Here is a 23,823-nt window from a genome sequence, read left to right on the forward strand (position 1 = left end):
AAATCAAGGGACTTGCCCAAGGCCACAGTAGCCTCTCACCCCCCCCCCCCCCCCACCAGGTTTGAGCTAGAACCTCGGTCTCCTCCTGGGTCCCCAGGCCTCCTCTGTGGCAAAGTGTGCTCACGGTCTATACCCCGTGTGCCCAGTCGGAGTGGGGTGTCAGTGGCAGATTCTCAGCTGAGTGACTGAGAGTTGGGCTAACTTCTGTAAACAATGTCATGTACTAGGCTTCTGAGGCCTATGATGAGCCAGTGAGGGCCAGCTCTGAAAACACATCTGAGATTTTATTTTACTTATTTTATTAAAAAAAATTTTTTTTAATGTTTATATTTATTTTTGAGACAGAGAGAGACAGAGCATGAGCAGGGGAGGGGGCAGAGAGAGATGGAGAGAGGGAGAGTCCCAAGCAGGCTCCACACTCTGAGCTGTCAGTACAGAGCCCGACACAGGGCTCGAACCCACAGACTGCGAGATCATGACCTGAGCCAAAGTCGGATGCTCAACCAACCAAGCCACCCAGGCGCCCCACATCTGAGATTTTAAAACAAAGTCTTCACAGTATAAAAAAAAGGAACTGTGGGAAGAACAGGGCTTGCTGGAGCCCACTCAGATCTACCACACATTAGGCAAAAAAAAAAGGAGGGGTACCTGGGTGGCTCAGTCCAACTTAGGTGTCCAACTTCGGCTCAGGTCATGATCTCAGGGTCCCTGGGTTTGAGCCCCATGTCATGCTCGGTGCTGACAGCTCAGAGCCTGGAGCCTGCTTCGGATTCTGGGTCTGCCTCTCTCTCTGCCCCTCCCCTATTCGCACCCTATTTCTCTCTCTCTTTCTTTCTCTCTCTCTCAAAAATAAACATTACAAAATAGAAAAGGAAAAAAAAGGAGAACACATTTTATTTGATTTTTGTTTTTTTAGGAGAATACATTTTATACTCACTTTCCATTTCAGGATGCGACCTGTATACATATACTCTGTAAATAAATAAAATTTCCAAGTTCTGTGAGGAAGAAGAGACAAACTTTTTTTGTGCCTTTTGGAACAGTAAGAAGGCACTAAAAAATGCAGTGCTGTGTAAAAAGCATGTGAAGGTGATTAACACAGAGTTTTACTGATTAATAACTTATTTTTACCCTTCCTAATTTTTCATGTGAATTGGGGTTCTCAACTGTCTGCTTGAGAAAGCTTTTGTACCTTGTGTTTCCTTTCATACACTTGGGCTTGGTGAATTAGGTACAGCACTTTTTGGTCATTGTGCTTTTGTGTTTTTAAAAAAAAATTTTTTTAATGTTTACTTTTTGAGAGAGAGAGAGAGAGAACACAGGAGAGGGGCAGAGAGAGAGGGAGACACAGAATCTGAAGCAGACTCCAGGGTCTGAGCTGTCAGCACAGAGCCTGACATGGGCCACGAACCCATGAACCGTAAGGTCATGACCTGAGCCGAAGTCAGAAGCTTAACCAGGTGCCCCTATGCTTATTTCGGGCTAGGTTTAGGGAAATGCCTCTGGGGCCCAGTTATAGGGATAAACATGTTAACAACACCTGTGTGTGTGAGAAAGCGTAAGAAATAAAGGTTTGGCCTAAGGATTCTAATTTTCCCTTCAGAATATCACGTGGTTTATATTTCCTAGAGGGCACTCCCTCCGGAGATAAATTTTTAAAAAATTTATCATGCTTGTGTTTTGTCTTACTGATGTTTTAATTTTCCTGCCTCTTCAGAGACTGGGCATTGAAAAGACTGACCCTAACACACTGACCGATGAAGAGATAAACAGATTTGCAAGATTGGACATTGATCCAGAAACCATAACTTGGCAAAGAGGTACCAGTGCAGTGTCTGCGCCCCGTTGGCTTTCATTGTGCTGCATGTCCCTCCCTGCCTGTGGGGGTTATTCGAGTGTAAGGTCCGGAAGCTTGTGTGTTGGTGTTTTCATGGTTAAGGCATGACCAAGATGGTGCCTGACCTGTTTTTCTGGCCACCTCCATCAGTCTCTCTCCTTATGAGCTGTAATTAATCCTCCTTTCGTCGAGTTAGTTGGACATTTTGCTGGCTTTTCAGTGTTGATTGCAGTGAGGGTAGTTATAAGGAAGTTCATGCATAAACTGGAAATAACATTCTGCAAGTTTCTTTTTATGCAAAAAGTTTGGGTTTCATGAAGTAGAGAAATTATGTTTAATCACTTCTTGAATCATGCCATTCTTTACTCCCAGAACTCTTGTCTGGCACACGTGATGTACTTTTTCTTGTCACTCTCTAGGTTGCCTACTCATTTTTACCTCATTTTATTAAACTCTTGTAACAAAGTAGGTAGGTTTCAAGGTTTAAACAGTTGGCGGTAGGTTGCTTTTCTCTGTGCACAACTGGTGTAGCTTAGAATTTTATTTGGTACCAAATTTACCAACATAAATTTTATTTATGTGGTGCATCTACATATTCTGTGTCATTGCTAAGAAGAAATTTTTATCCAGTCATGCAGAATGCAGCTAGTGGCAAGTTTATTCACTGTTTTTGTGATTTTCATTGGCTTAGTAACTATTGCTAGCTAATGGCATTTTTATTTTTTTTATTATTTTTTTTTATTTATTTTTGGGAGAGAGACAGAGCATGAACGGGGGAGGGGCAGAGAGAGAGGGAGACACAGAATCGGAAACAGGCTCCAGGCTCCGAGCCATCAGCCCAGAGCCTGACGCGGGGCTCGAACTCATGGACCGCGAGATCGTGACCTGGCTGAAGTCGGACGCTTAACCGACTGCGCCACCCAGGCGCCCCGCTAATGGCATTTTTAAAGATTTTGTCTTTCGGGGCACCTGGGCGGCTCAGTTGGTTGAGCGTCCGACTTCAGCTCAGGTCATGATCTCACAGTCTATGGGATCAAGCCCCGAATCAGGCTCTGTGCTGACAGCTCAGAGCCTGGAGCCCGCTTCAGATTCTGTGTCTCCTTCCCTCTCTGCCCCTCCCCTGCTCACGCTTTGTCTCACTCTGTTTCTCAAAAATAAATAGATGTTATAAAAAAATTTTTTTTAATTTTGTTTTTAAGGTTTATTTTTGAGAGAGAGAGAGAGAGAGAGACAGAGTGTGGGGAGGGAAGGGGCAGAGAGAGAGGGAGACACAGAATCCAAAGCAGGCTCCAGGCTCTGAACTGTCAGCACAGATGCAGAGGCTCGAACTCATGGACCGTGAGATCATGACCTGAGCTGATGTCGGACACTTAACCGACTGAGCCGCCCAGGTACTCCTTTTTAAAAATCTTTTAAATTTATTTTTTTAATATTTATTTGAAAGCTTATTTATTTATTTTGAGAGAGAGAGAGAGAGAGCCAGAGAGAGTGAGCAGGGAGGGGCAGAGAGAGGGAGACAGTGAAGCCCAAACAAGACTGCATGCTGTCAGCATAGAGACTGATGCAGGGCCTGACTCACAGACTGTGAGATCATGACCTGAGCCGAAATCAAGAGTCAAACGCCCAACCAACTGAGCAACCCAGGTGCTCTAGGTTAATGGCATTTTAAAGATGACTTCTTTAGTATCTAAAATCACATTGGTATACCTTTTCCTTTGCTTTCATTGACAGATGGTATAATATTTTATGAGGAATAAGGTAAAGATCCATTTTGAAAATTTAGTATCTCATTCCCTTTTCCTTTGCTTTATGTCTAATTCATGCTTCCTAAGAAAGTAGAAGCAGACAAGGAAAAAAATGGATCATACCTATTGACTGGCTATTTTATAGAGAGAAATCAAATACAAAGAACTTGACATAGTTTTTGAAAATAAGAGTAGGCTCCAACAGCCCATTACATCCTTCACTTACCAAGTGGTGTGTGTGTGTGTGTGTGTGTGTGTGTGTGTACATGCATTGTTATGCATTGTGCAAGACCCTGCTTTTGGGGTTTACATTTAAAAAAAAATTTTTTTTTTAATGTTTATTTTTGAGAAAGAGAAACAGAGCGTGAGGGGGAGAGGGGGCAGAGAGAGAGGTAGACACAGACTCTGAAGCAGGCTGCAGGCCCCAAGCTGTCAGCACAGAGCTGGGGCTTGAACTCACAAATCGCACGATCATGACCTTAGCCAAAGTCGGACACTTAACCGACTTAGCTGCGCAGGCACCCCGGGGGTTTAAATTATTACAGTCTTTATGGAAAATAATTTCACATGTAATCAAGGGCCTTAAAAATGTCTCTCCTGTTTGACCCGTTTATTTATTTATTTATTTATTTACTTACTTACTTATTTATTATTATTTTTTTTAATATATGAAATTTACTGTCAAATTGGTTTCCATACAACACCCAGTGCTCATCCCAAAAGGTGCCCTCCTCAATACCCATCACCCACCCTCCCCTCCCTCCCACCCTTGACCCGTTTAGAGTATGAACTGGTTTCTTGTTCATTGTGTGTTTCATTATTGTTTGGCACGTCATACAAAAAACAAAATTGGTAATACACCAAAATGTTAACAGTAATTAGTCCTGGAAGGTGGAATTAAGATTAGTTAGCTAGTTGATCTTTGCCATGTTTTCCAGGGGTATACAATTGGATACGTATTCTGTCATCAGAATGGAAATTATTTCTTCCAAGTGTGCTAAAGGAAAGAGTAAGCCTGTACCTAGCATGCTTCAGAAAGCATTTGCCTTGCCCTGCATTTGTGGCTCTTGTGTGTCAGGATGGTGTAAGGTCAGTGACACCCCACAGAACAATAACCTTGGCCTTTTAAAAAACTGGCCAGCTCTGGTTTTCTTTTTACGTGTAATGGGTTTTAAAATAGATGCCAGATTTGTAGTTAATTGTTTGAATTCTCTAGACAGAATAAAACCAAGTCACTCTGTTTCTTTAAAAATATCCTTCTTTGGGGCACCTAGGTGGCTCAGTTTGTTGAATGTCCGACTCTTGATTTCAGCTCAGTCATGGTCTCGTGGTTTGTGGGTCCGAGCCCTGCATCTGACAGCCTAGAGCCTGCTTGGGAGTTACTGTCTCCCTCTCTCTGTGTACTGGCCCCCTCAAAAATAAATGAATAAACTTTAAAAATGTATATCCTTCTTTAGGGGTGCCTTGGCCAGCTTCGTCGGTTGAGCATATGACTCTTGACCTGGGGTTGTGAGTTCAAGTCCCAAATTGGGGGCATCACTTAAAAATGAAGTCTCTTAGGGGTGCATGGGTGGTTCATTTGGTTGAGCATCTGAGTCTTGATTTTGGCTCAGGTCGCCATCCCAGGCCGGTGGGATCAAGTCCTGCATCGGGCTCCACACTGAGTGTGTAGCCTGCTTGAGATTTTCTCTCTCTCTCCCTGCCCCCCTCTTCCCCTGCTTGCATTGTCTCTCTCTAAAATTAAAAATATACATATTTTTAAAAATAAAATAAGGGGCACCTGGGTGGCTCAGTTGGATAAGCATCTGGCTTCGGCTCAGGTCATGGGTTGGAGCCCCATGTCGGGCTCTGCGCTGTCAGCTTCAGATCCTCTGTCTCCCCCTCTCTCTGCCCCTCCCCTGCTTGCCTGCTCTCTCTCAAAAATTAACATTTAAAAAAATTTTTGTTTTTTTAAACATTTATTTATTTTTGAGACAGGGAGAGACAGAGCGTGAACGGGGGAGGGTCAGAGAGAAAGGGAGACACAGAATCTGAAACAGGCTCCAGGCTCTGAGCTGTCAGCACAGAGCCCTATGTGAATTGCAAGATTATGACCTGAGCTGAAGTTGGATGCTCAACCGACTGAGTCACCCAGGCGCCCCTCCTTCTTTTAAAATAATTCCCTGTTCGTTTATAGTTTGTGAGCATCATTTCTGAACTTCAACCCATATTCTAGCTTCGCCATCAGCTTTGAAGTCAAATTTTGGTAGACTGTCGTTGAGTTGGACTTGTAAGGCTGTTGGGTTAACTTACTGTGCTTGTACTGAAGGCTGTTCTGTATCTTCTCTTTCTACTGTAGTATTGGACACCAATGATAGATTCCTGAGGAAGATCACAATTGGACAGTCTCCAACAGAGAAAGGGCACACACGGACGGTAGCTATTTGTTCATTTCTCAGTAAATTCGTTCTTGTGAACCAGATCCTTGCTGCTTCTGTCCTCCTCCGTCCTCTCCCGTACGATTGATCCTGCCAGGTGTTGTTCTGCCTTCTCCTTTTTAAAATGGAAGTGAGTAGGTGTGTGGTAACGAGCACTCCTGACGGCTTTCGCAATAAATCCCATGTGTCACCTGTGTGTTTTCCCCCCAGTATTTTTTCCTGGAGGTGGAAGCCCCCAGTGAATATCCTCGTACGTGATTTATTCAAACTGCCTCTTTTTTTGTGGCCATTTATGATGTTTCTTCGATGTAAGAGCTTCTGTGTCGTTTCCTTGTGGGTTAGGGAAACCATCACCACTTGAAGGCTGCCTTCAACGGAGCTTATTTTTTTCCTACTGGAGCATTTATTTTTAAAAATTAACTACTCAAGGTCTTGGAATAATTGATTGCACATTTTTGCTCTTGGAGAATTATTTTCGTTAAGTTCTTTGTGCACTACTTTGTCATTCTGTCCTTTTAAGGTATTTGTTTAAGGCTTGGATGCAAACAGGGATTGCTTTCGCGATCCAGTCTTCTGGTTGGACGCAGTGTTATGTGTCGTGTCTTTTCCCTGCCGACAGGCCCAGTTTGATATCTCTGTGGCCAGTGAAATCATGGCTGTCCTGGCTCTCACCAGTTCACTAGAAGACATGAGGGAGAGACTGAGCAAAATGGTGGTGGCATCCAGCAAGAAGGGGGAGCCCATCAGTACCGAAGATCTGGTGGGTACCCGGCTGCTGCAAGCTCAGTGACACGCCTGTGTCTGTTAGCGTATCTCAGCAGTTACTGATGAATTCACTGTGACTTTCCTGCTTGTAAGAGAATTCGAAATTTATAAACAGTACTTCGTAGCGAGTAACGGGTGGTATGCTCCAGTCATAGACCACAGGTTTCCGATGGTTTGAGCAACACCTTGAACCTGTGAGTATTCCTAAAAGCGGATGTATAATTTCAGTTTTCAGAGAACAGCCAGTGTCCCAGTGAGGTCCTTAGTAGCTGAGCTTGGAGCCACACCTGGCCTCTCCCTGCAGAGAGGCCTCTTGTCACGAGGCTCGCTGACCGCCATGTCCATGCTAACAAGCACATTGGGAACAACTTATTAGTGGTTTATCTGATGGTCCCCCTAGGCTACTTCTGCACTTCAGGGTTATTTCTGAACTGGGTGGTAATAAGAGGTTTGAAATGAGAGAATCTTACAGATTAATTTTTTGAAAGCCTGTTTGTGTTCATATACACCAAAATGTTCAGCCTGTGATTAGCAGTCTGTCAGTTGAATTCAGAAAAGGGGAAATACTAAGTTTCTGTTTTCACAGCCAATATGTGTAAGAAAAATCATTTTAAAGTTTACACCCAGAGGTGGCTGGGTGGCTCAGTCGGTTAAGAGTCCGACTTCGGTTCGGGTCATGATCTCACAGTTTGTGAGTTCGAGCCCCGTGTCGGGCTCCGTGCTGACAGCTCAGAGCCTGGAGCCTGCTTCAGGTTCTGTGTCTCCCTCTCTTTCTGCCCCCCACCCCCCGCCCCTGCTCACACTGTCTCTCTCAAAAATAAACGTTAAAAATTTTTTTTTAAATTTTTTTTCAATTTTTTTTAACGTTTATTTATTTTTGAGACAGAGAGAGACAGAGCATGAATGCGGGAGGGGCAGAGAGAGAGGGAGACACAGAATCGGAAGCAGGCTCCAGGCTCTGAGCCATCAGCCCAGAGCCCGACGCGGGGCTCGAACTCATGGACCGCAGGATCGTGACCTGAGCTGAAGTCGGACGTTTTATCCGACTGAGCCACCCAGGCACCCCTTAATGTTTTTTTTAAGGTTTATTTATTATTTTTGAGAGAGAGGGAGAGAGAGAATGGAAGGGACAGAGAGAGAGGAAGACACAGAATCCGAAGCAGGCTCCAGGCTCTGTGCTGTTAGCACAGAACCTGATACGGGGCTTGAACTCAGAAACCATGAGATCATGACCTGAGCAGAAGTCAGATGCTTAACTGACTGAGCCACCCAGGTGCCCTCCCAGAAATTTTTTTAATAAAGTTTTACACCCAAACCAGAAACTTGGAAACTCCCAAAAATTGAACATGGGTGGGATCCATAGCTCTTTCTTACTTCGTTACCAGTTCGTTCAACTATGGTTGGATGGTTTCAAAGAGAGACCAGATTTTAAGAGTTTGTATTGAACTCCTGGGTAAATTTTCAGTTTCAGCTTTGGGAAACACACACTGAATTTGGTTTTTAGCCATTTCTGCCCAGACATCAAAGTTACAAATAACTCAGTTCTCTAAGAGCTAGCATTTCTGTGCTATAAACCAGTATAAAATGGACTCCCCTCATCAGTCAGCAACAGAGCTTGATTGAGATGCTTGTTTCCAGAGTTCCATGTTTTGCACAAATTCCACGTGAATGTCATTTTCATTCTGTGTGTTATCTCTGCTTAAAATAAGTGATAACTTCATAGTATATCCAGAAAAAAATAAGTAAATGGATGGTACAGCTCAGGTGAAAGTACGGATTGGTGCACAGTGGCTAAAAAAGGAAGACCTGAGAATGTTGAGTTTTGGTTTGAAAAGGTTGGGGTTTCTTGCGGGTCGGAAGCAATGCTCCATGCCTTTGTTTTGTAGGGGGTGAGTGGTGCATTGACAGTGCTTATGAAGGATGCAATCAAGCCCAATCTCATGCAGACGTTAGAGGTGAGCAGAGTGACCACCGCCTTCCCAGACCAGTCTTCCGTGTCAGAGCAGAGCGGTTCTAAATCACACTTCTCTTGGGGAGTCAGGGAGTTCTGTACCTGCCCGTGTCTCTCTTCCCATTCTTCCTCACTGTTGTGATCGGGATGCTGCTGAAATAGAAAAGAGGGGGCTTTGTATTTTTCTTCTGGGAAGTCTTTATCTTTCGGATTCCAACTGACTTTCGTCCCCTTGACCATGTTGGCAGCACTGCTCACGATGTCTTGATTTCCATAGGGCACTCCGGTATTTGTTCATGCTGGACCGTTTGCCAACATTGCACATGGGAATTCCTCTATCATTGCAGACCGGATCGCACTCAAGCTTGTTGGCCCTGAAGGGTTTGTGGGTGAGTATTTTTGCAAAATCGGTGGATCAACTGTTTTCCTTTTAATATCAAAGGAGTCGGGATGGCCTTTTTACAGTTGCTTTTCTCCTTACTTACAGTGACTGAAGCAGGATTTGGAGCCGACATTGGAATGGAAAAATTTTTTAACATCAAATGCCGGTATTCTGGTCTCCGCCCTCACGTGGTGGTGCTTGTTGCCACTGTCAGGGCTCTTAAAATGCACGGGGGCGGCCCGACGGTGAGGACCAAGAGTTGGAAGGATCTGATTGTCAGGAATGTTCTGAAGGCTAGGAGGAACTTGGGATGACCTGTGCCTGTTTCTTCATGAAGCTGCTCATATTCTCATGACTAAGAGGTGCCCAAAGCAAGAGGTGTTCAGACGGCTCTCGTACTGGCCGCCTTATCACTCATAGGCACTGGCGGCTCTTGGCATTTACAGATGGTGGAAATGGGCTTCGCGGCCTGTCTTCTGAGGGAGCCATCTGATAATATCTAAGCCCCTCCAAGGACATGGGCTTGGCTATATCCACAAAAAGCCCCTTTATGTTTAGACTGTTTTTAAATGAGTCCCATTTTCCCTCTAAATAGTGACGCTGGCAGCCAGCCAAGCAAACCATTAAGCTGAGACAGAGGTCAGGGCCTTCTTGAAAGGCACATGCTGGGTGGGACTAGCACGGAGTAGGAGAGAAGGGGAGGAGAAAGGTAGGTCTGCCCTGGACTGCCTCCGGGTAACAGAGAGAAACTAGGTTAGGACTAGCTTATCTTCAACTCCAACTTGAACTTTGTGTGTTCCTGAATTCCTACTGGTTAGAAATTACACTTTTTTATCCTATTATTTTAATACCTTTTCTTTAGCACACGTACATGAAGACAGTGTGCTAGTTTTCAGAAATTACTTGAAGAAGTATTAAATTCCTAGCCTTCTTAAATTCTAGAAGCTGGTCTTACAACTTGAGAAATAAGAGCCCCCTCTCTTAAAGTCGGTGTTTCTTTTCTTTGTTTGTTTGTTTGTTTGTTTGTTTGTTTAAATGTTTATTCCTTTTGAGAGAGACAGAGTGTGGGTGGGGGAGAGGCAGAGAGAGGGCGACACAGAATCCGTAGCAGGCTCCAGGCTGTCAGCACAGAGCCTGCCGCGGGGCTCAAATCCACGAACTGGGAGATCATGGCCTGAGCTGAAGTCAGACGCTTAACTGACTGAACCCGCCCCCCCCCCCCCCCCCCCGCCCCGGGCGCCCCTAAAATCAGTGTTCTTCGTGTAGCTATCATACAGCAGTTCTCAAGCATTTTAGTCTCAGAACTTCTTTACATTTAAAATTCTTGAGGCGCTGAAAGAACTTTTGTTTCGGTAGTTATATCGGTATTGACTATATTGGGAATTGAAGATGAGTTACATTTTAACAAAAACAATTTTTTTTTCATGAAAAGTTCTTACATTTCCCCAAACAAAATGTAAGAATCGTACAGTTTTCAGGTCTCTTCAGTATCTGACCTAATTGAAAACTACTGGATTTTCATGTTCTGCACGGAATCAGTTGTGTTAGCACATGTCACATATTCTTTGCAAAAGTCCATTGTACACTCAGTGAGAGAATGAGTGTGAAAAGGGCCGTGATATTTTAGAGTTACTATGGAAATAGTCGTGACCTCATGGCCCTGTGAAAGGATTCGGTCCCCAGACCACTCTGTGAGAACCACTGCCATAACGCAACCCCAGGACACCTCTCCAGTGTCACTGGTCCCCCAGGTACCAAAAGCACTCCTAGCCCACGAATGTAGGTTGGACTCCTTTTCCCAGTTATAACCAACATGTTTTCCTCTTGCGCCCCTCACACCATTGCACCTTCTTTCCTCCTGCCCTCACGGTCTGAAACATAATGCCAGACACTTAACTCAGGCAACAGTGAGAGGAGAGCCTCGTACGTAGCCTCACTTCTGTCAAGGAGCCAGACATGCTGCTCACAGTCCCTCATGGAGCTACATGTCAGCCCCAGAACACGGCGGCTCAGGTCCCTGCTTGCCGCCCCGCCTCTCTGGCCCCCTTTGGAGACAGAGGAATGGGAGTGGACCACGCTGGGTGGCTGAAGCCTTGTAAGGCACGCCCATTGTCCACAGTGGAGTCCCTGGGATGAGCACCTTTACCTCAGTGCTCGTCCCTGTGGATGCGGCAGAAGCCAAGCCACCGGCCACCTCCGTGACAGTGAACTCACCACTTAAGTATTCTGACACCTTGAAATATACTCTGATGGAGGGAGAAAATCCTGGGCTGTGTCCCTCCTGTTTTATTGCTCATGCTCCCTAGTTCAGCCCCACAAACTTGCGCGTTGGCTCTGTGGGCCAGGTCAGGAGCCCATTGCAGGGCCTGTCATAGACTCCTCTGGGGGACATTCAGGGTGGCCTTTCTGACCACTGCCTTTTTCCATACGTGCACCTTTACTTCCGCCCCCACTGCTATGTGCTTTGCTCACTGAGGTTATGCCCCTTGCCTAGAACACATCCCTTTCCACACCGCCTTCACAGATCTGCCCTCACGTCCCTCATTCAGGCCATAGAGGTTTCCCACAATGCTCAAACCAGACATTTTTGTTGTTGGTCATATGCCCTAAATCCCTTGGACAGGAAACAACCTTATCCTGCTGTAAACTACCCCTCCCCTGCCAGTATGCAGCTTCTGGCCTTTTACACATGGCAAGGCATCATTTTAAGCTAAAACCGGATTGTAAGTAGAAAATGCCTCTGACTTTGCCTGCTTTCCTTTCAGGTTACTGCTGGACTGCCTCTTCCCAAGGCTTACATAGAGGAGGTAACTTCAGTCATTTCTAACCACTTGTCCTAGAGAGTACGCAGAATCAGCGTCTCTCAGCCTGTTTGGAAATGAGGGGGGTGGGTATGGCTCCTGTGGACAGGGGCACTAAGAGGCCTGCTGTGTGCTGAAGAATCTTATCGAATAAAGTAGGGAAGAAGTGCTTCTAGTGAAACCAGTGGTTGGTTCTCCATCGGGAGCAGTTTTGCCCCCCGGGGGACATTTGGCAATGTCTAGAGACCTATTTTTGGTTGTTTCCACTTCAGGTAGAAAGTGCTGCTGGCACTGAGTAAAGGCCAAGGCTGCCTCTAAACACCATGTGGTGCACAGGTCAGCCCCACGGCAAAGAATCATTTGGCCCCAAATGTCAGAGGTGGTGAGGTGGAGAAACCCTGCCCTATAGTCTAATGATGTTTCTTTCCACTGCCTTAACGCATCGGCTGCTTCCTTACCAAATGCCATCTGAGTCTGGAACAAGTAGGGACTTTTTGTGAAATGTCTCTTCCTCTGCGGATTTAAATCCACCTTAAAGGGGCACTATGCAGTCGGGATCCTGGTTATATTTTTCTAGGTAAAGTTTCCCTAAGCTGATTTGGTCTCTAGCTGTCAAGGAGGAGCTCAAAGAAGAACTGTGACCTTGAGCCTTTTCCTCTTTATATCATTTACTACCCAAATCCCCGGAGGTTGTTGGGGTGGTTCTGTGAGAGACAGACCCTCGCATGAGACGGGAAGGTCAGCCGCTGCCACTGTGAATTCAATTCTTCTGCCTTTTGTGGAGGCTTTTGAAGTTGTCAAGCAGTCGAGTGCCACTGTTCAAGCCCTAAATGAAGTATTTCAGAAGCAGCTAGAAGAGAATTGTTAGTGCCTTGAGTCTGCCTGTCTTCTGAGTTATGATTTGCCTTTTATGGTCATTTGTCTGATTCACGCGTAGGAGGGGAATTCACAGTTCTGGCCCTCCTGCCACCCCACAGCCTTTCCTGTGTCTAATTAGAGTGACTGCCCCTCACTGGCCCAGCTGGTGTCTTCATTTACGAAATTCTACTTTTCAAAAACTGTTCTCAATCGGTCTTACATATTAATTGGTTTCCATGTGACTAGAGGTAAAGAATTAGCAGTGCTCTTTAGAATATCAACTCAATCCTAATTTTAGTTTTCAACTATTAAAGGAGAAAAAAGCCTAAGTCATGTTTATAACCGTAATTGTTTTCTACCTTTATCTTGCCCCCTTTTTCTGCTCTTTCATTGAATCCACAAACCAAGGGCTATTACTGCTGGGTTTGCTCATGAGCCAGTGTATGTATTTTTACGTAAAACTATTACATTTTTATCTTAAAGATATCTAATGTATTTTAAGCTTATAATGGTAGCATCCTTTTTGTAAAAGAAAGTTAAGCAATGTAAGGATATAATACACAAATATGAGTCCCCTGAACAGTTTGGTATATATTTTTCAACATTTAAAACATTTCATGAATATATACACGTATTTTTTGTATTTGTCCAGAAGTGGAATTAATGAAGCTGTCCATAGTTTTATAACTTTGGCACACTTTAGTACATCTTTGACAGTTTCCACGTTAATGCAGATTATCTCACTTTTCATGGCATCTGCATGGTATTTAATAGAGGGTGTATGTCATAACTCACTGGCACAGTCCCCCATCGAAGGAGGTTTGTGTTTGCAGTTTTCCAAGGCTGCAAGTAGAGCTGCCATTAACATTTAACATATTTAAAGGTATGTTTCCTTAATGACTTTCCTTTAAACGTCATAGTATTTGGTTATTAAAGGTGTCATCTATCTTCTTTGTCCCAAGTGAAGGTACACGGTTGAGCTCATTAGAACCTTTGAAAGCCTCACTGATCACTTCGTGTTTTCTGACGGCACGTGCGGTGGCTGTGTAATGAACCCCAGGCACTGTGCTAGGCTCTGTCTCCTGTGCAAGATGCTGAGTAGAGTTTGTACCATTGTACCACATGAGTACATGACATCTATAAACACAAGGCTATAAATATAATTTACTTAAGAGCAACTGATTCTCTGCAAACAGCAAATATGCTATTAAGATGTGGTGTGATGACAGCAGCTATGCCCACTCTCATGCTTTCAAGAGAGCCAGGAGACGAGCCTGACGCCACTCCAGTGTTACAGGCTGGCCCAGGGTTATGGCTCCCTAGCGCCCCCTCACCACGGTGTGCGAAATGCATCAGCAGATCTGCCCTTGGCTTGTTCTGACTAAGTGGCTGGCTGCTGGTTCAAGGAGTTCTTTTAAGGAGAACCTGCAGCTGACCTCATGGACCTTTCCTGTTGTTTTTACAGAACCTGGAGCTGGTTGAAAAAGGCTTCAGTAACTTAAAGAAACAAATTGAAAATGCCAGAATGTTTGGAGTTCCAGTGGTAGTGGCTGTGAATGCATTCAAGTAAGTACAAAGAGTAGGAGTCAACGGGACTGTGGAAAATGGTCAGAAAACATCTCCTGGAGCTGACTGTATAGCACTGCTTTTAGCTTTGTTTTGTTCTCCAGCTACTGGTATTGGTTATTAAGCCTGTGTTCTAGCAGCCAATAATGAGAGCCTGTGGTGTGAGCTACACCACAGACGCCACAGCAAACTCGTCACTCCTGCCACTGAAGGTCCAGGGTCAGCTTTGGCTCCCATGGGTCCCCTTCTCTACTGGGTGAAGTGGGTGACACATAGGCCTGAAGTTAAATGTTCTTTGTGCTCTCTAGAGGCCTTTTGTGCTAACAGAAGGTCATAGCCCTACAGAGTTCTATTATTTTAGGAGGTCTGGTGGGACATTATCTTGACAAAGAGTCGACCGTATTGAGCTAGAAGTGTTCGTGCAAGAGGCAACTTGTGTAGGCTGTGTAGGTATTGTAGTGCTAGCTTTGGTCTTGTTATAATGGCCTAACCACAACAGAATGGGAGGAAACGTTTTTAAAAAGCTAGTATTTATTGATTCCTGTGATGTGCCTGGAATGTTCTAAGTATTTTGCATGTGTTTGTCAACTAAGCCTGATGACATCCCAATGAAATAAGTGCTATGATTAGTCCCATTGTACCACATGGAAACCAAAGCACATAAGGATTAAATAACTAGCCAGGAGTCCACCCAGATGGTAACTGATGGAGCCGGGATTCAAACCCAGTCAGTATTACTTGATTAGTTGCCATTTATCGGTGAGTAGCTCAAAAGAGTTTGTCCTAACTCTCATCAATGCTTTAACACGAAGCGCTACCTTTACAGGACAGATACAGAAGCTGAGCTGGACCTCGTCAGCCGCCTCGCCAAAGAACACGGGGCTTTCGATGCTGTGAAATGCACTCACTGGGCAGAAGGGGGCAAGGGCGCCTTAGCCCTAGCTCAGGCCGTCCAGAGAGCAGCTCAGGCACCCAGCAGCTTCCAGCTCCTCTATGACCTCAAGGTGGGTTACTTGCTATAAGACAAAACAAAAACAAAAAGGAAAAAAAAGCACAGTGAGGTTTCTGTGTGGCTGCCTCTCTTTAGAGCCCGTGTTTAGTGTCTTTAGCCTTGTGAGTTTGATTCCCACGTAGGTGAGTTACACAACCACAGCCTGGGCTTTCAACCCTAGACAGCTTTCTTACCAGTGCATGTTTCTGCTTATTTACAGAGGAGCAGGTCCAGGCAAGAACACTCTGGGAGGTTGGCTCCCGGGCTAACTTTTGGGAAGGCTCATGGTACCTTCTCTCTGCTGGCAGAAGAAAGGGTTAAATGTAGAACCAGTAGTGTAATTCACTACAGCCTTTAACCCAAGGCACCAGCCATGTTGTTGCAAATCGGCAGGGAGCTCCATCATGCTCAGAAAAGCTTTTTGACCACTTCCCAGTACCAGGGGAAAGCTGCGTGCTCCCAAGCTCACCTCCTGGTTTGGGGCTGCCTCACGTGCAGAGAAGCTCTAGTGCAAAGCCAAAGCATCCCGGCAGGTTTTAGTATTCTTTTCATCACTGAGTAACTGCTTATTCTGTGATGCGATAAAGTGAGTTCAGGGAAACGTTGTTCTTATAGTAGGGTTGTGTTTTATTTTCAGCTATCTGTCCGTGTATTTCAGGATGTGATTAGACATTAAGCAGCATGCTCACGACAACTGGAAACTTTGTTAGGAACATGGGATGGATGTGGTAGTTAATTCTGCTTGTATTTTCCAGGCTGGTTCTGGCTTGGTTTTTAAAATATAGTCATAGACTTTCAAAAATAGCCATAAAAAGGTAGAGGGAAGAAACCCAAGTATTCTTGAGTTTTTAACATTCTCTTGTTTCTGTTTGCCCTTTGCAGGTAAAATACACTGACATTTCATTGACATTGTCCTATTGACATTGACATTTTCCCATTAGGCTTTAGTTTTATAGACTGGTTTGAAAATCTGTTCAACCAATCATATCTTCAGGAAATGCCGTAAATGCCAATCTGTACACACATGCAAAGAAAGCATTTATAGGGCCTCTCTCTAAGCTCCATCCTTAGTACCTGAGTTAGGAACCCCCAGTCCTTGAAGATCAGCAGGAGGCCCAGAAGAAGTTGAGTGATAAAGACTTTATCACTCGTTTCTACTTGGAATTTTCTCTGTTCTGATAAACTGGAATCTGCCGCTTTTTGTCTTATTTAGCATCTGTTAGCCTTCAGTCACCCCTCAATGAAAGTACTTTCACTTCAGAAGCTCTGAATGTGCCTCAGCATTTATAAAGCTCCAATGATAAGACACATGGGAAAGCGATCTCTGTCGCGTCTGTATACAACCGTGATTGAATAGTCCTCTTATTTTTGTCCATTATATAAAGCCTCTCCTTACATTGGCACTGTGTAGCTCCAAAGGAAATTTTTATCTTTATAGATTATTGCTCCTTTCAGAAAACAACATTCGCCCGATGTGTCCTGTTAGCCTTAGTTGTCAGGGAGCATAGTCAGGTTATTGCCTAATTTTAGTACTTTGCTCATCCAAGGAGCTTTCCTTCCCATTTCCTCTAGGCAGTCTCTCCTTAACGCGGTTTGCATTTCATTCCCCAGCGGAGCAGCCCCGTGGAGGGGGAGGCTCTCACTGGGTGAGAGACCACTGGCCTCCGTGCCTGGCACTGTTCGTTTCAGGTGCCACACAAGTCACGGCCTTCTGCAGCACGCCCGGTGCATGTTGTCGTGTAAGTCACTGGGGTGTTTTTTTAATACGTAGGTGATTTTGTTTTTATGGCTATTTCTAAGCAACAGTGGTTTGCAGTCACTGCCTTATGTTAAAAATAGCATCTGCCTCTCACATAACAAACTGGGAGTTGTTGGATGGATGCTGGTTGTCTTTCGTCAGGAGTATCCCAGGTCTGGTTTGACATGAGTCTGATCTGCAATATTAGAACACTACTTTGTATTTATGAAGAAATAATTATTCTTGGGTAGTCAGCAGTATTGTTTATGACGTACCTAGGGAGGTCCTGAATACACATAACACACGTGTGCGCGCGCACACACACACACACACACACAGTAACTTTACCTCTGTGGGACGTTTTCCACGTATAAAATCTGGAGCTTGATATTAAAAAAGAAAATGTTTGTAACCCACATGCACCTCAAACTATTTGTGTATCTGTATGTGTATGTGAAAGCATCTTCTCGCCCTTGTGGGAACTCGGACCTAGACTGTGGCCCAGTTCAGCATCATCATGTGTGTCCAGTCATGGCATCTCCCCCTCTTTCCTGTGCATTAGCTTCCAGTTGAGGATAAAATCAGGATCATTGCGCAGAAGATCTACGGGGCCGATGACATTGAATTGCTCCCCGAAGCTCAACACAAAGCTGACGTTTACACAAAACAGGTGGGTGTTTGGTTGGTTGGTTCTTTTAACTCTTTACAGAGCAGCCTGGGTGTCAGAGCCCCTGAGTTCTCCCCACCCTGCTGGGCACCCACTGCCTCACTTCTCTGGGTGACAGTCTTCTCCCCTCTGGATACTGAGCTTGGATTAGGTGGTCCAGTTCTTTATCTACCCAGAGGTGGTATATGAACGCGTAGAAAAGCCATGGAGAAATAGGAAGTGTCTTCCTCAAATACTGAGAGCCTGCCTTCAGTTGTGTCCTCACATCTGCTCCAAACTATCATTTTTAATAGGTTGTATGGACGAAAATAAAATACTCACTTTTGGAATATGGTTGTGGATGTTTACCTCCCTCACCCAACAGTGATTCTTTTTTTGGGGGGTGGGGGGGGGGGGTCTAGAATACAGAGCTTGAGGTCAGTGAGGTAGAGGTGTATGTAAAGGAAATTAGATGTTTTATTGTTTTTTATTTTTTTAATATTTATTTTTGAGAGAGAGAGACAGAGTACGAGCAGGGGAGGGACAGAAAGAGAGGGAGACAGAATTTGAGGCAGGCTTCAGGAGCTAGGCTGTGAGCACAGAGCCCCACATGAGGCTTGAACTCATGAACCACGAGAATATGGCCTGAGCTGAAGTCAGAGGCTTAATCGACTAAACCACCCAGGTGCCCCAGGAATTAGACGTTTTAAGTAAATTGAAGAATCCGTATCATCACGATGCCCAGATGTGCTTTGTTGTCAACCTTTCATTTGTCCTGCTTTGTTTCTTTCTCTCCCCAGGGCTTTGGGAACCTGCCCATCTGCATGGCCAAAACACACTTGTCCTTGTCTCACAACCCAGAGCAGAAGGGCGTGCCCACAGGCTTCGTCCTCCCCATCCGTGACATCCGTGCCAGCGTCGGGGCCGGTTTTCTGTACCCCTTGGTGGGGACGGTAAGTGAGTGCTGCGGGCAGAGTGGGGGGTGGTTCATCTGTGCTTCTCGTCTGAAATTGATCACTGAAGCTATCAAGCAAGTGCCAGCTGAGCAGAGTCCATGGCTGACGAGCAAGCTGGCGTCGCGCCTGTTAGGATTAATCCTCTTGTTGTGGATCATCCTGGTGTCCTTTCAAGGGTGAAGCCATGACTACTTGTGATGAGTAACAGTTCTCATCAGTTTCCCAGGGGCAGTATGACCTTGACTGAATCCAGGACAGGCCTAATCGATAGTCTGTGTAGTGCTAATGTATCATCACAACTGACATTCATTGGGTACCTTTCACAGATTAACTCAGTCCGGCCAACAGTAGGGGGGTAGGGGGTAGGGACAGAGGCTCCGACCTTCCCTGATCATCTTGACAGGCCTGCAGCTTATGCCTGAAACTCAAGGAATTGTTTGTTTCTGAGTAAAGAATTCCCCCCTTAAAATGCGATTGAACCCTTTAGACTTGGAAAATGAGGTTGCTTATTTCTGCTTCAAGATGAATTATCAAATGCTTCCTTATGACTTCGTGCATATTAAAGAAGGAGCTTTGCTGACAAGGGAGGGAGAGTGCTGAAGGGCACACTCACAGTTTGCACTGACCTTCCCAGGTTAATGCTGATCCTGTGCCTAGGTTTCCCCCTTTGATCCGCCCAATGTCCTATACCTGCAGCTAGTCCTTACCTGCAGTACAGGATCGAAATAGTAAACTGAGCCAATTCATAATGGAAAAGAAACCAACAGATCTCCTGCTGGAGCTGGGTTACTCTTTCAGGATAGATAGAAAGAAAGTGGTAAGAGGTAGCATTGTAAGTCTGAAGTGTGTAACTTTAAAGCCACATCCAGTTTTCACTGCTGGTTTTGGCCTTGGGCAAGTTATTAAAGATGTGTGCCCTGCTCCACTCAGCTCTCAGCGTGGGGCAAGCTGGTGCCCCTTCAGCCACTGCAGAGAGCAGGAGGTTCAGCTTTGTGATGACGTTCTTCGGTCCTGGGGATTTAGAGAAGTTACCTTTCGATAGGAATGTTAAACCATTGGCCTGGCATCTTGACTGTCACAGAAACGGGTGTTATTCTCTCTGGAGACACTGTCAGCAGCCGCCAGCTGGAATAGGAGGAGCTGCACTGGGCACTCGCTTTTGATGTGCGTGCAGGGGGTTGGCCATCGAGGGGAAGGCGAAACTGACAGGTCCGGCCTGAGTTTGCCAGTAGCATGTCTGCATCAATGGGCACAAGCCCGTCATCTTCACGGTCACCTCCAGGCTTTTCTGCTAGGTCTGAGGACCAATCCCTTCCTTCCCCCTTCTTGTCCACACACCCACCAGTTGCTTACAGAGTTCCAGAATAGAGACTGATAGCAGGTCCCTAGAGAATGTTCTGGGAAGTTATCGTTAAGTTGTGGAAGTTCAGCTTAAACTCTTTTCCTGTCTGGATCTGATTTGGAACTTGTACATATTCATTATACAAGATACTGTTACAGGTGAAAGTTTACTTACAAGCCTTAAGGATTTGTCACGAGGTAGATTTTTGTCAAAGCCAGGTCTTTAGAAAAGAAGGAAGTACAAATATAATCCATAGGCATTACAAGCTCAGTTTTAGAAGGCCAAACTGGACCCCTAAGAACAGTGATTGTAAAACTATTTAGATTTTGTACAGAAATGTCTTGGCCCAAGTTAACGGATACTAATTCCTAATGTGCTGCTGAAGCAGAATGATACGGGCATCAACACAAGACTTTTTTTTTTTTTTTTTTTTAATGTTTATATTTATTTTTTTTTTTTTATTTAAAAAAAAATTTTTTTTTTTAACATTTTATTTATTTTTGAGACAGGGAGAGACAGAGCATGAACAGGGGAGGGTCAGAGAGAGGGAGACACAGAATCTGAAACAGGCTCCAGGCTCTGAGCTGTCAGCACAGAGCCCGACGCGGGGCTCAAACTCACAGACCGTGAGATCGTGACCTGAGCCGAAGTCGGCCGCTTAACTGACTGAGCCACCCAGGTGCCCCTGTTTATATTTATTTTTGAGACAGAGACAGAGCATGAGCAGGGGAGGGGCAGAGAGAGAGGGAGACACAGAATCCAAAGCAGGCTCCAGGCTCCAAGCTGTCAGCACAGAGCCTGATATGGGGCTCGAACCCATGAACCGCGAGTTCATAACCTGAGCCAAAGTCGGATGCTCAACCGACCAAGCCACCCGGGCACCCCAACCCCAGACTTATTAAAACAAATTAAAACAAAATTAAAAGGCAGACAAACCCTGCACCTCCCTTTGGTCTTATGAGGGCTGAGGAGGGGAGAGGAGACTCCTCAGCATCCCCACACCTGCCTTAGAGAATGTAGGTGGAAGGCCTTCCTTGCTACTTCTTGTTGCAGTGGTCAGTGTGGAAGATGGTAGTGAAGCCCAGTGTTGGCTTGCTGAAGACTCGCTGGTCTCTCTGTGAGACCATGACAGGATCGGTGACTTGGTGTGTAACAAGAAGAGTGCCCCTTTATTGACAACTGTAAAAATAATATTCTGTTTTTGTGCCTTGGGCTTTTTATCTGAAGGGAAGGTGGAAACGAAGATCACTTTATTTTTACTGCTATTTCACATCTCCTAGATGAGCACAATGCCTGGACTCCCCACCCGGCCCTGTTTCTATGATATTGATTTGGACCCTGAAACTGAACAGGTGAATGGGTTGTTCTAAACAGGTAAGTTGTTAACTGTGAGAGTTTTGCTTTTTTTTCCTTACAAGGCACAGTTATGAATTATGGGACTCAAGCTAACGCTCTGAAAATGCCCGTTGTGATACTTTCAGAACTTCTCTTTCCAAACATCACTGAGGGGAGAGTTGCAGTGACCAATGAAGGAAATATCTCAACACATTTTTGGACGAAGAGCGTGGCTTGTTCAGGGGCAGTGTAGGGGAGAAAGCCACCGTCTCATGAACTCTGGAGGGACTGGCGCAGAGGCTGCGTTCTGAGTTGTTGGCACCCTGGAAGGCAGGTGCCACTAGGGGTCTGTGTACTCTGAGTAGATGGTGGGCAGGAGTTGAGTAAATGTTCCAGAATGTAGAAAAGAAGAGGAAAGAGTCTAGGACTTCATGGGGTCTTAAGTGAAAGGCTCCCAAGTACTCGTCACAATGAATGAGCCTTCCCTAGATATATCTAGTTGAAATTTCAAAAACATCAAAGATGTAATCCTAAAAAGCCTTTTCCAGAAAAGAAAAAATGGTTTGTCTATGAGAAAATAGGAATCAGACTGAAGACTTGTCTTCTTATCAGCAGTAAGGGACTTTTCGACAACGGAAGAATAGACTCCCAAGTTCACGGGGAAAGCTGACTCCCCACCTGTGCTTAACACCCCACCAAATGTATCCAGATGTTTTCAGACACGTCCAGCTGTGCCACCCCACCTCCCTTCCTAGGAAGGTGTTTAGCAGTGTCCTCCAGCAAAACGGGGAATAAACTAAGAAAAGGGAAGACCTGGTTTTGAGGAAACTGAGTCCTGATCTGGGCAGTTACGAAGGGGAATCCTGACAGCTGCAAGTGACCTAGAGTTACAAGTCTAGGAATTAAGCAACACTAACTAGAAGGAGCCATTGAAGACAAGGGTGTCAGAGGGTAATAATGCAGAACGAAAACTCTCAGGTTGTTTAAGAAAGTAAAGGTCCGGCTGATGGCAAAGTATAGTCCTCTTCCCAGCAGCCGCAAGGATGGGTGCTTACACAAGTCCCTGCAGAGGGAGCAGAGACGGTGTGCTCCGTGCCTGGGGGACTTATGTGACACTGGAGGTGTCCCCCTGGCTCACTCCCGGCCCGAACAGTGTTCACATAGCCATAGTAGAAGAGTGGCGTGCGTTGTGTTCAGGTCCGTGGGCAAACCCTGCCCTCCTGGAGTTGGTTGTGGGAAGGATGGAAGCGTTAACAGCTTTGGCAGAGCAAAAGGAGGATGCTGCAGGGTGGGGGTGGGGGTATGTTTCAGCTCGTAGAGGAACGCTTACTTCTCATGTCCTTTTCCTTCTAGATTTCCCCTCTTCGAGGAGCCGCTCTGAACATTTGGCCAGTGTCTATTCGGGCCGACTGTTGGTTAGGAAGTGTGGGGAAGGTGGAGAGGAGTCAGCCCCTGCCCTGAAGATCTTCTGAAAGAAAGAGCAGAAGTTTCCCCAGGAGCCTTTCTTCAGTCTTAATTCCCACCACCATGTATAAATTAACATAAATCATGCACAAGTCAACTTACTTGATTGAAGTTCCACAGAATAAAAGGAAATGATTTTGCAATCTGGATGTTTAAATATAAATTCTAGCCTTAACAGACTGTGCTACAGTATCACTGCCGTCCTGCGGGAGCCCCTTTGCCAGCAGGCACCCGGGACTGAAGAAGCAAGTTGCAAGACCTTCTTTATTGACACTGTTGTGTTCAAAGGGGTAAATGGCACATGCACGCAGAGTTCTTGGGGGGGACACAATCGGGATCCCTCCTGAGAGGGTTGAGGGGGAAGTAGGGTGTAGAGAATGTGCCTTTTTAATCACGTACCTTTCTATATTGTTCCTTTAAAACAGACCTGAGAAAGTCACACTTATCCAGGTTTTTGTGCTGAACTTCCTTGGAGGTCCCATTTCTGGCACAGCTTTAGCACCATTCATTTTTTTAAGTCTTCAGGAAGGACGGTCATGAAGCACTAACTACAGGTCCATCCTGTCTGCTCTGTTGGTTCAGCAAATGTTGATTGGGCTTGTACCATGTGCCCTGGTCTCTACCCCTCCCTCTGGAATGTTTTTTTCCCTGAAATGTTTTCCCTCCTCTTCTTGTTTATCTTCTCTGTTCTTCCTCTCCTGTTTTTTCCTCCGTCTTCTCCCTTATCTTCCTGCGTTGGATCCTTCCAGGAGATGTTGCATCACCATTGATGCTGATGTAAACACTGCTGGCATTGGCAGAGCAATATTTGTCCCGGTGTCCTTGGTTTTATTACATTTAATTCCCTGGGTTCACGTTGGTGTTGTCATGCAGTCAGTTTTGCCATCCAAAGAATTGATGGCAGTGCTTCGGAGGCATATGGTAAAGGGATCATGAGTGCGGAGCCCAAGCTTCACCATGCTTTGTATAGTGCCTGGCACATTGTTCACAACGATGGTGTCAGTTCCTGTTCCAAAGCATCATTTGGGC

At 45.3% G+C, this 23,823-nt stretch overlaps 1 protein-coding gene across 2 annotated transcripts in view; it reads left to right on the forward strand.

The window, feature by feature from the left end:
* Positions 1–22,937, forward strand: part of MTHFD1 (methylenetetrahydrofolate dehydrogenase, cyclohydrolase and formyltetrahydrofolate synthetase 1) — a 62,536-nt gene extending 39,599 nt beyond the window's left edge. For both annotated transcript variants that reach the window (XM_019451570.2, XM_053889492.1), the window contains exons 16-28: positions 1,718–1,820; positions 5,921–5,997; positions 6,619–6,759; positions 8,651–8,719; positions 8,993–9,104; positions 9,203–9,342; positions 11,863–11,904; positions 14,222–14,322; positions 15,149–15,326; positions 17,614–17,721; positions 18,498–18,650; positions 21,276–21,369; positions 22,684–22,937. In XM_019451570.2, the coding sequence (XP_019307115.2) occupies positions 1,718–1,820; positions 5,921–5,997; positions 6,619–6,759; positions 8,651–8,719; positions 8,993–9,104; positions 9,203–9,342; positions 11,863–11,904; positions 14,222–14,322; positions 15,149–15,326; positions 17,614–17,721; positions 18,498–18,650; positions 21,276–21,365 (1,314 nt within the window). In that variant the 3' untranslated portion in view covers positions 21,366–21,369; positions 22,684–22,937. The remainder of the gene's footprint in view (positions 1–1,717; positions 1,821–5,920; positions 5,998–6,618; positions 6,760–8,650; positions 8,720–8,992; positions 9,105–9,202; positions 9,343–11,862; positions 11,905–14,221; positions 14,323–15,148; positions 15,327–17,613; positions 17,722–18,497; positions 18,651–21,275; positions 21,370–22,683) is intronic.
* Positions 22,938–23,823: the final 886 nt, after the last annotated feature.

Source organism: Panthera pardus, unplaced genomic scaffold (genome assembly GCF_024362965.1).
Source record: "Panthera pardus isolate Hobbes unplaced genomic scaffold, ASM2436296v1 HiC_scaffold_24, whole genome shotgun sequence".
In the NCBI taxonomy this organism is placed as follows: domain Eukaryota; kingdom Metazoa; phylum Chordata; class Mammalia; order Carnivora; family Felidae; genus Panthera; species Panthera pardus.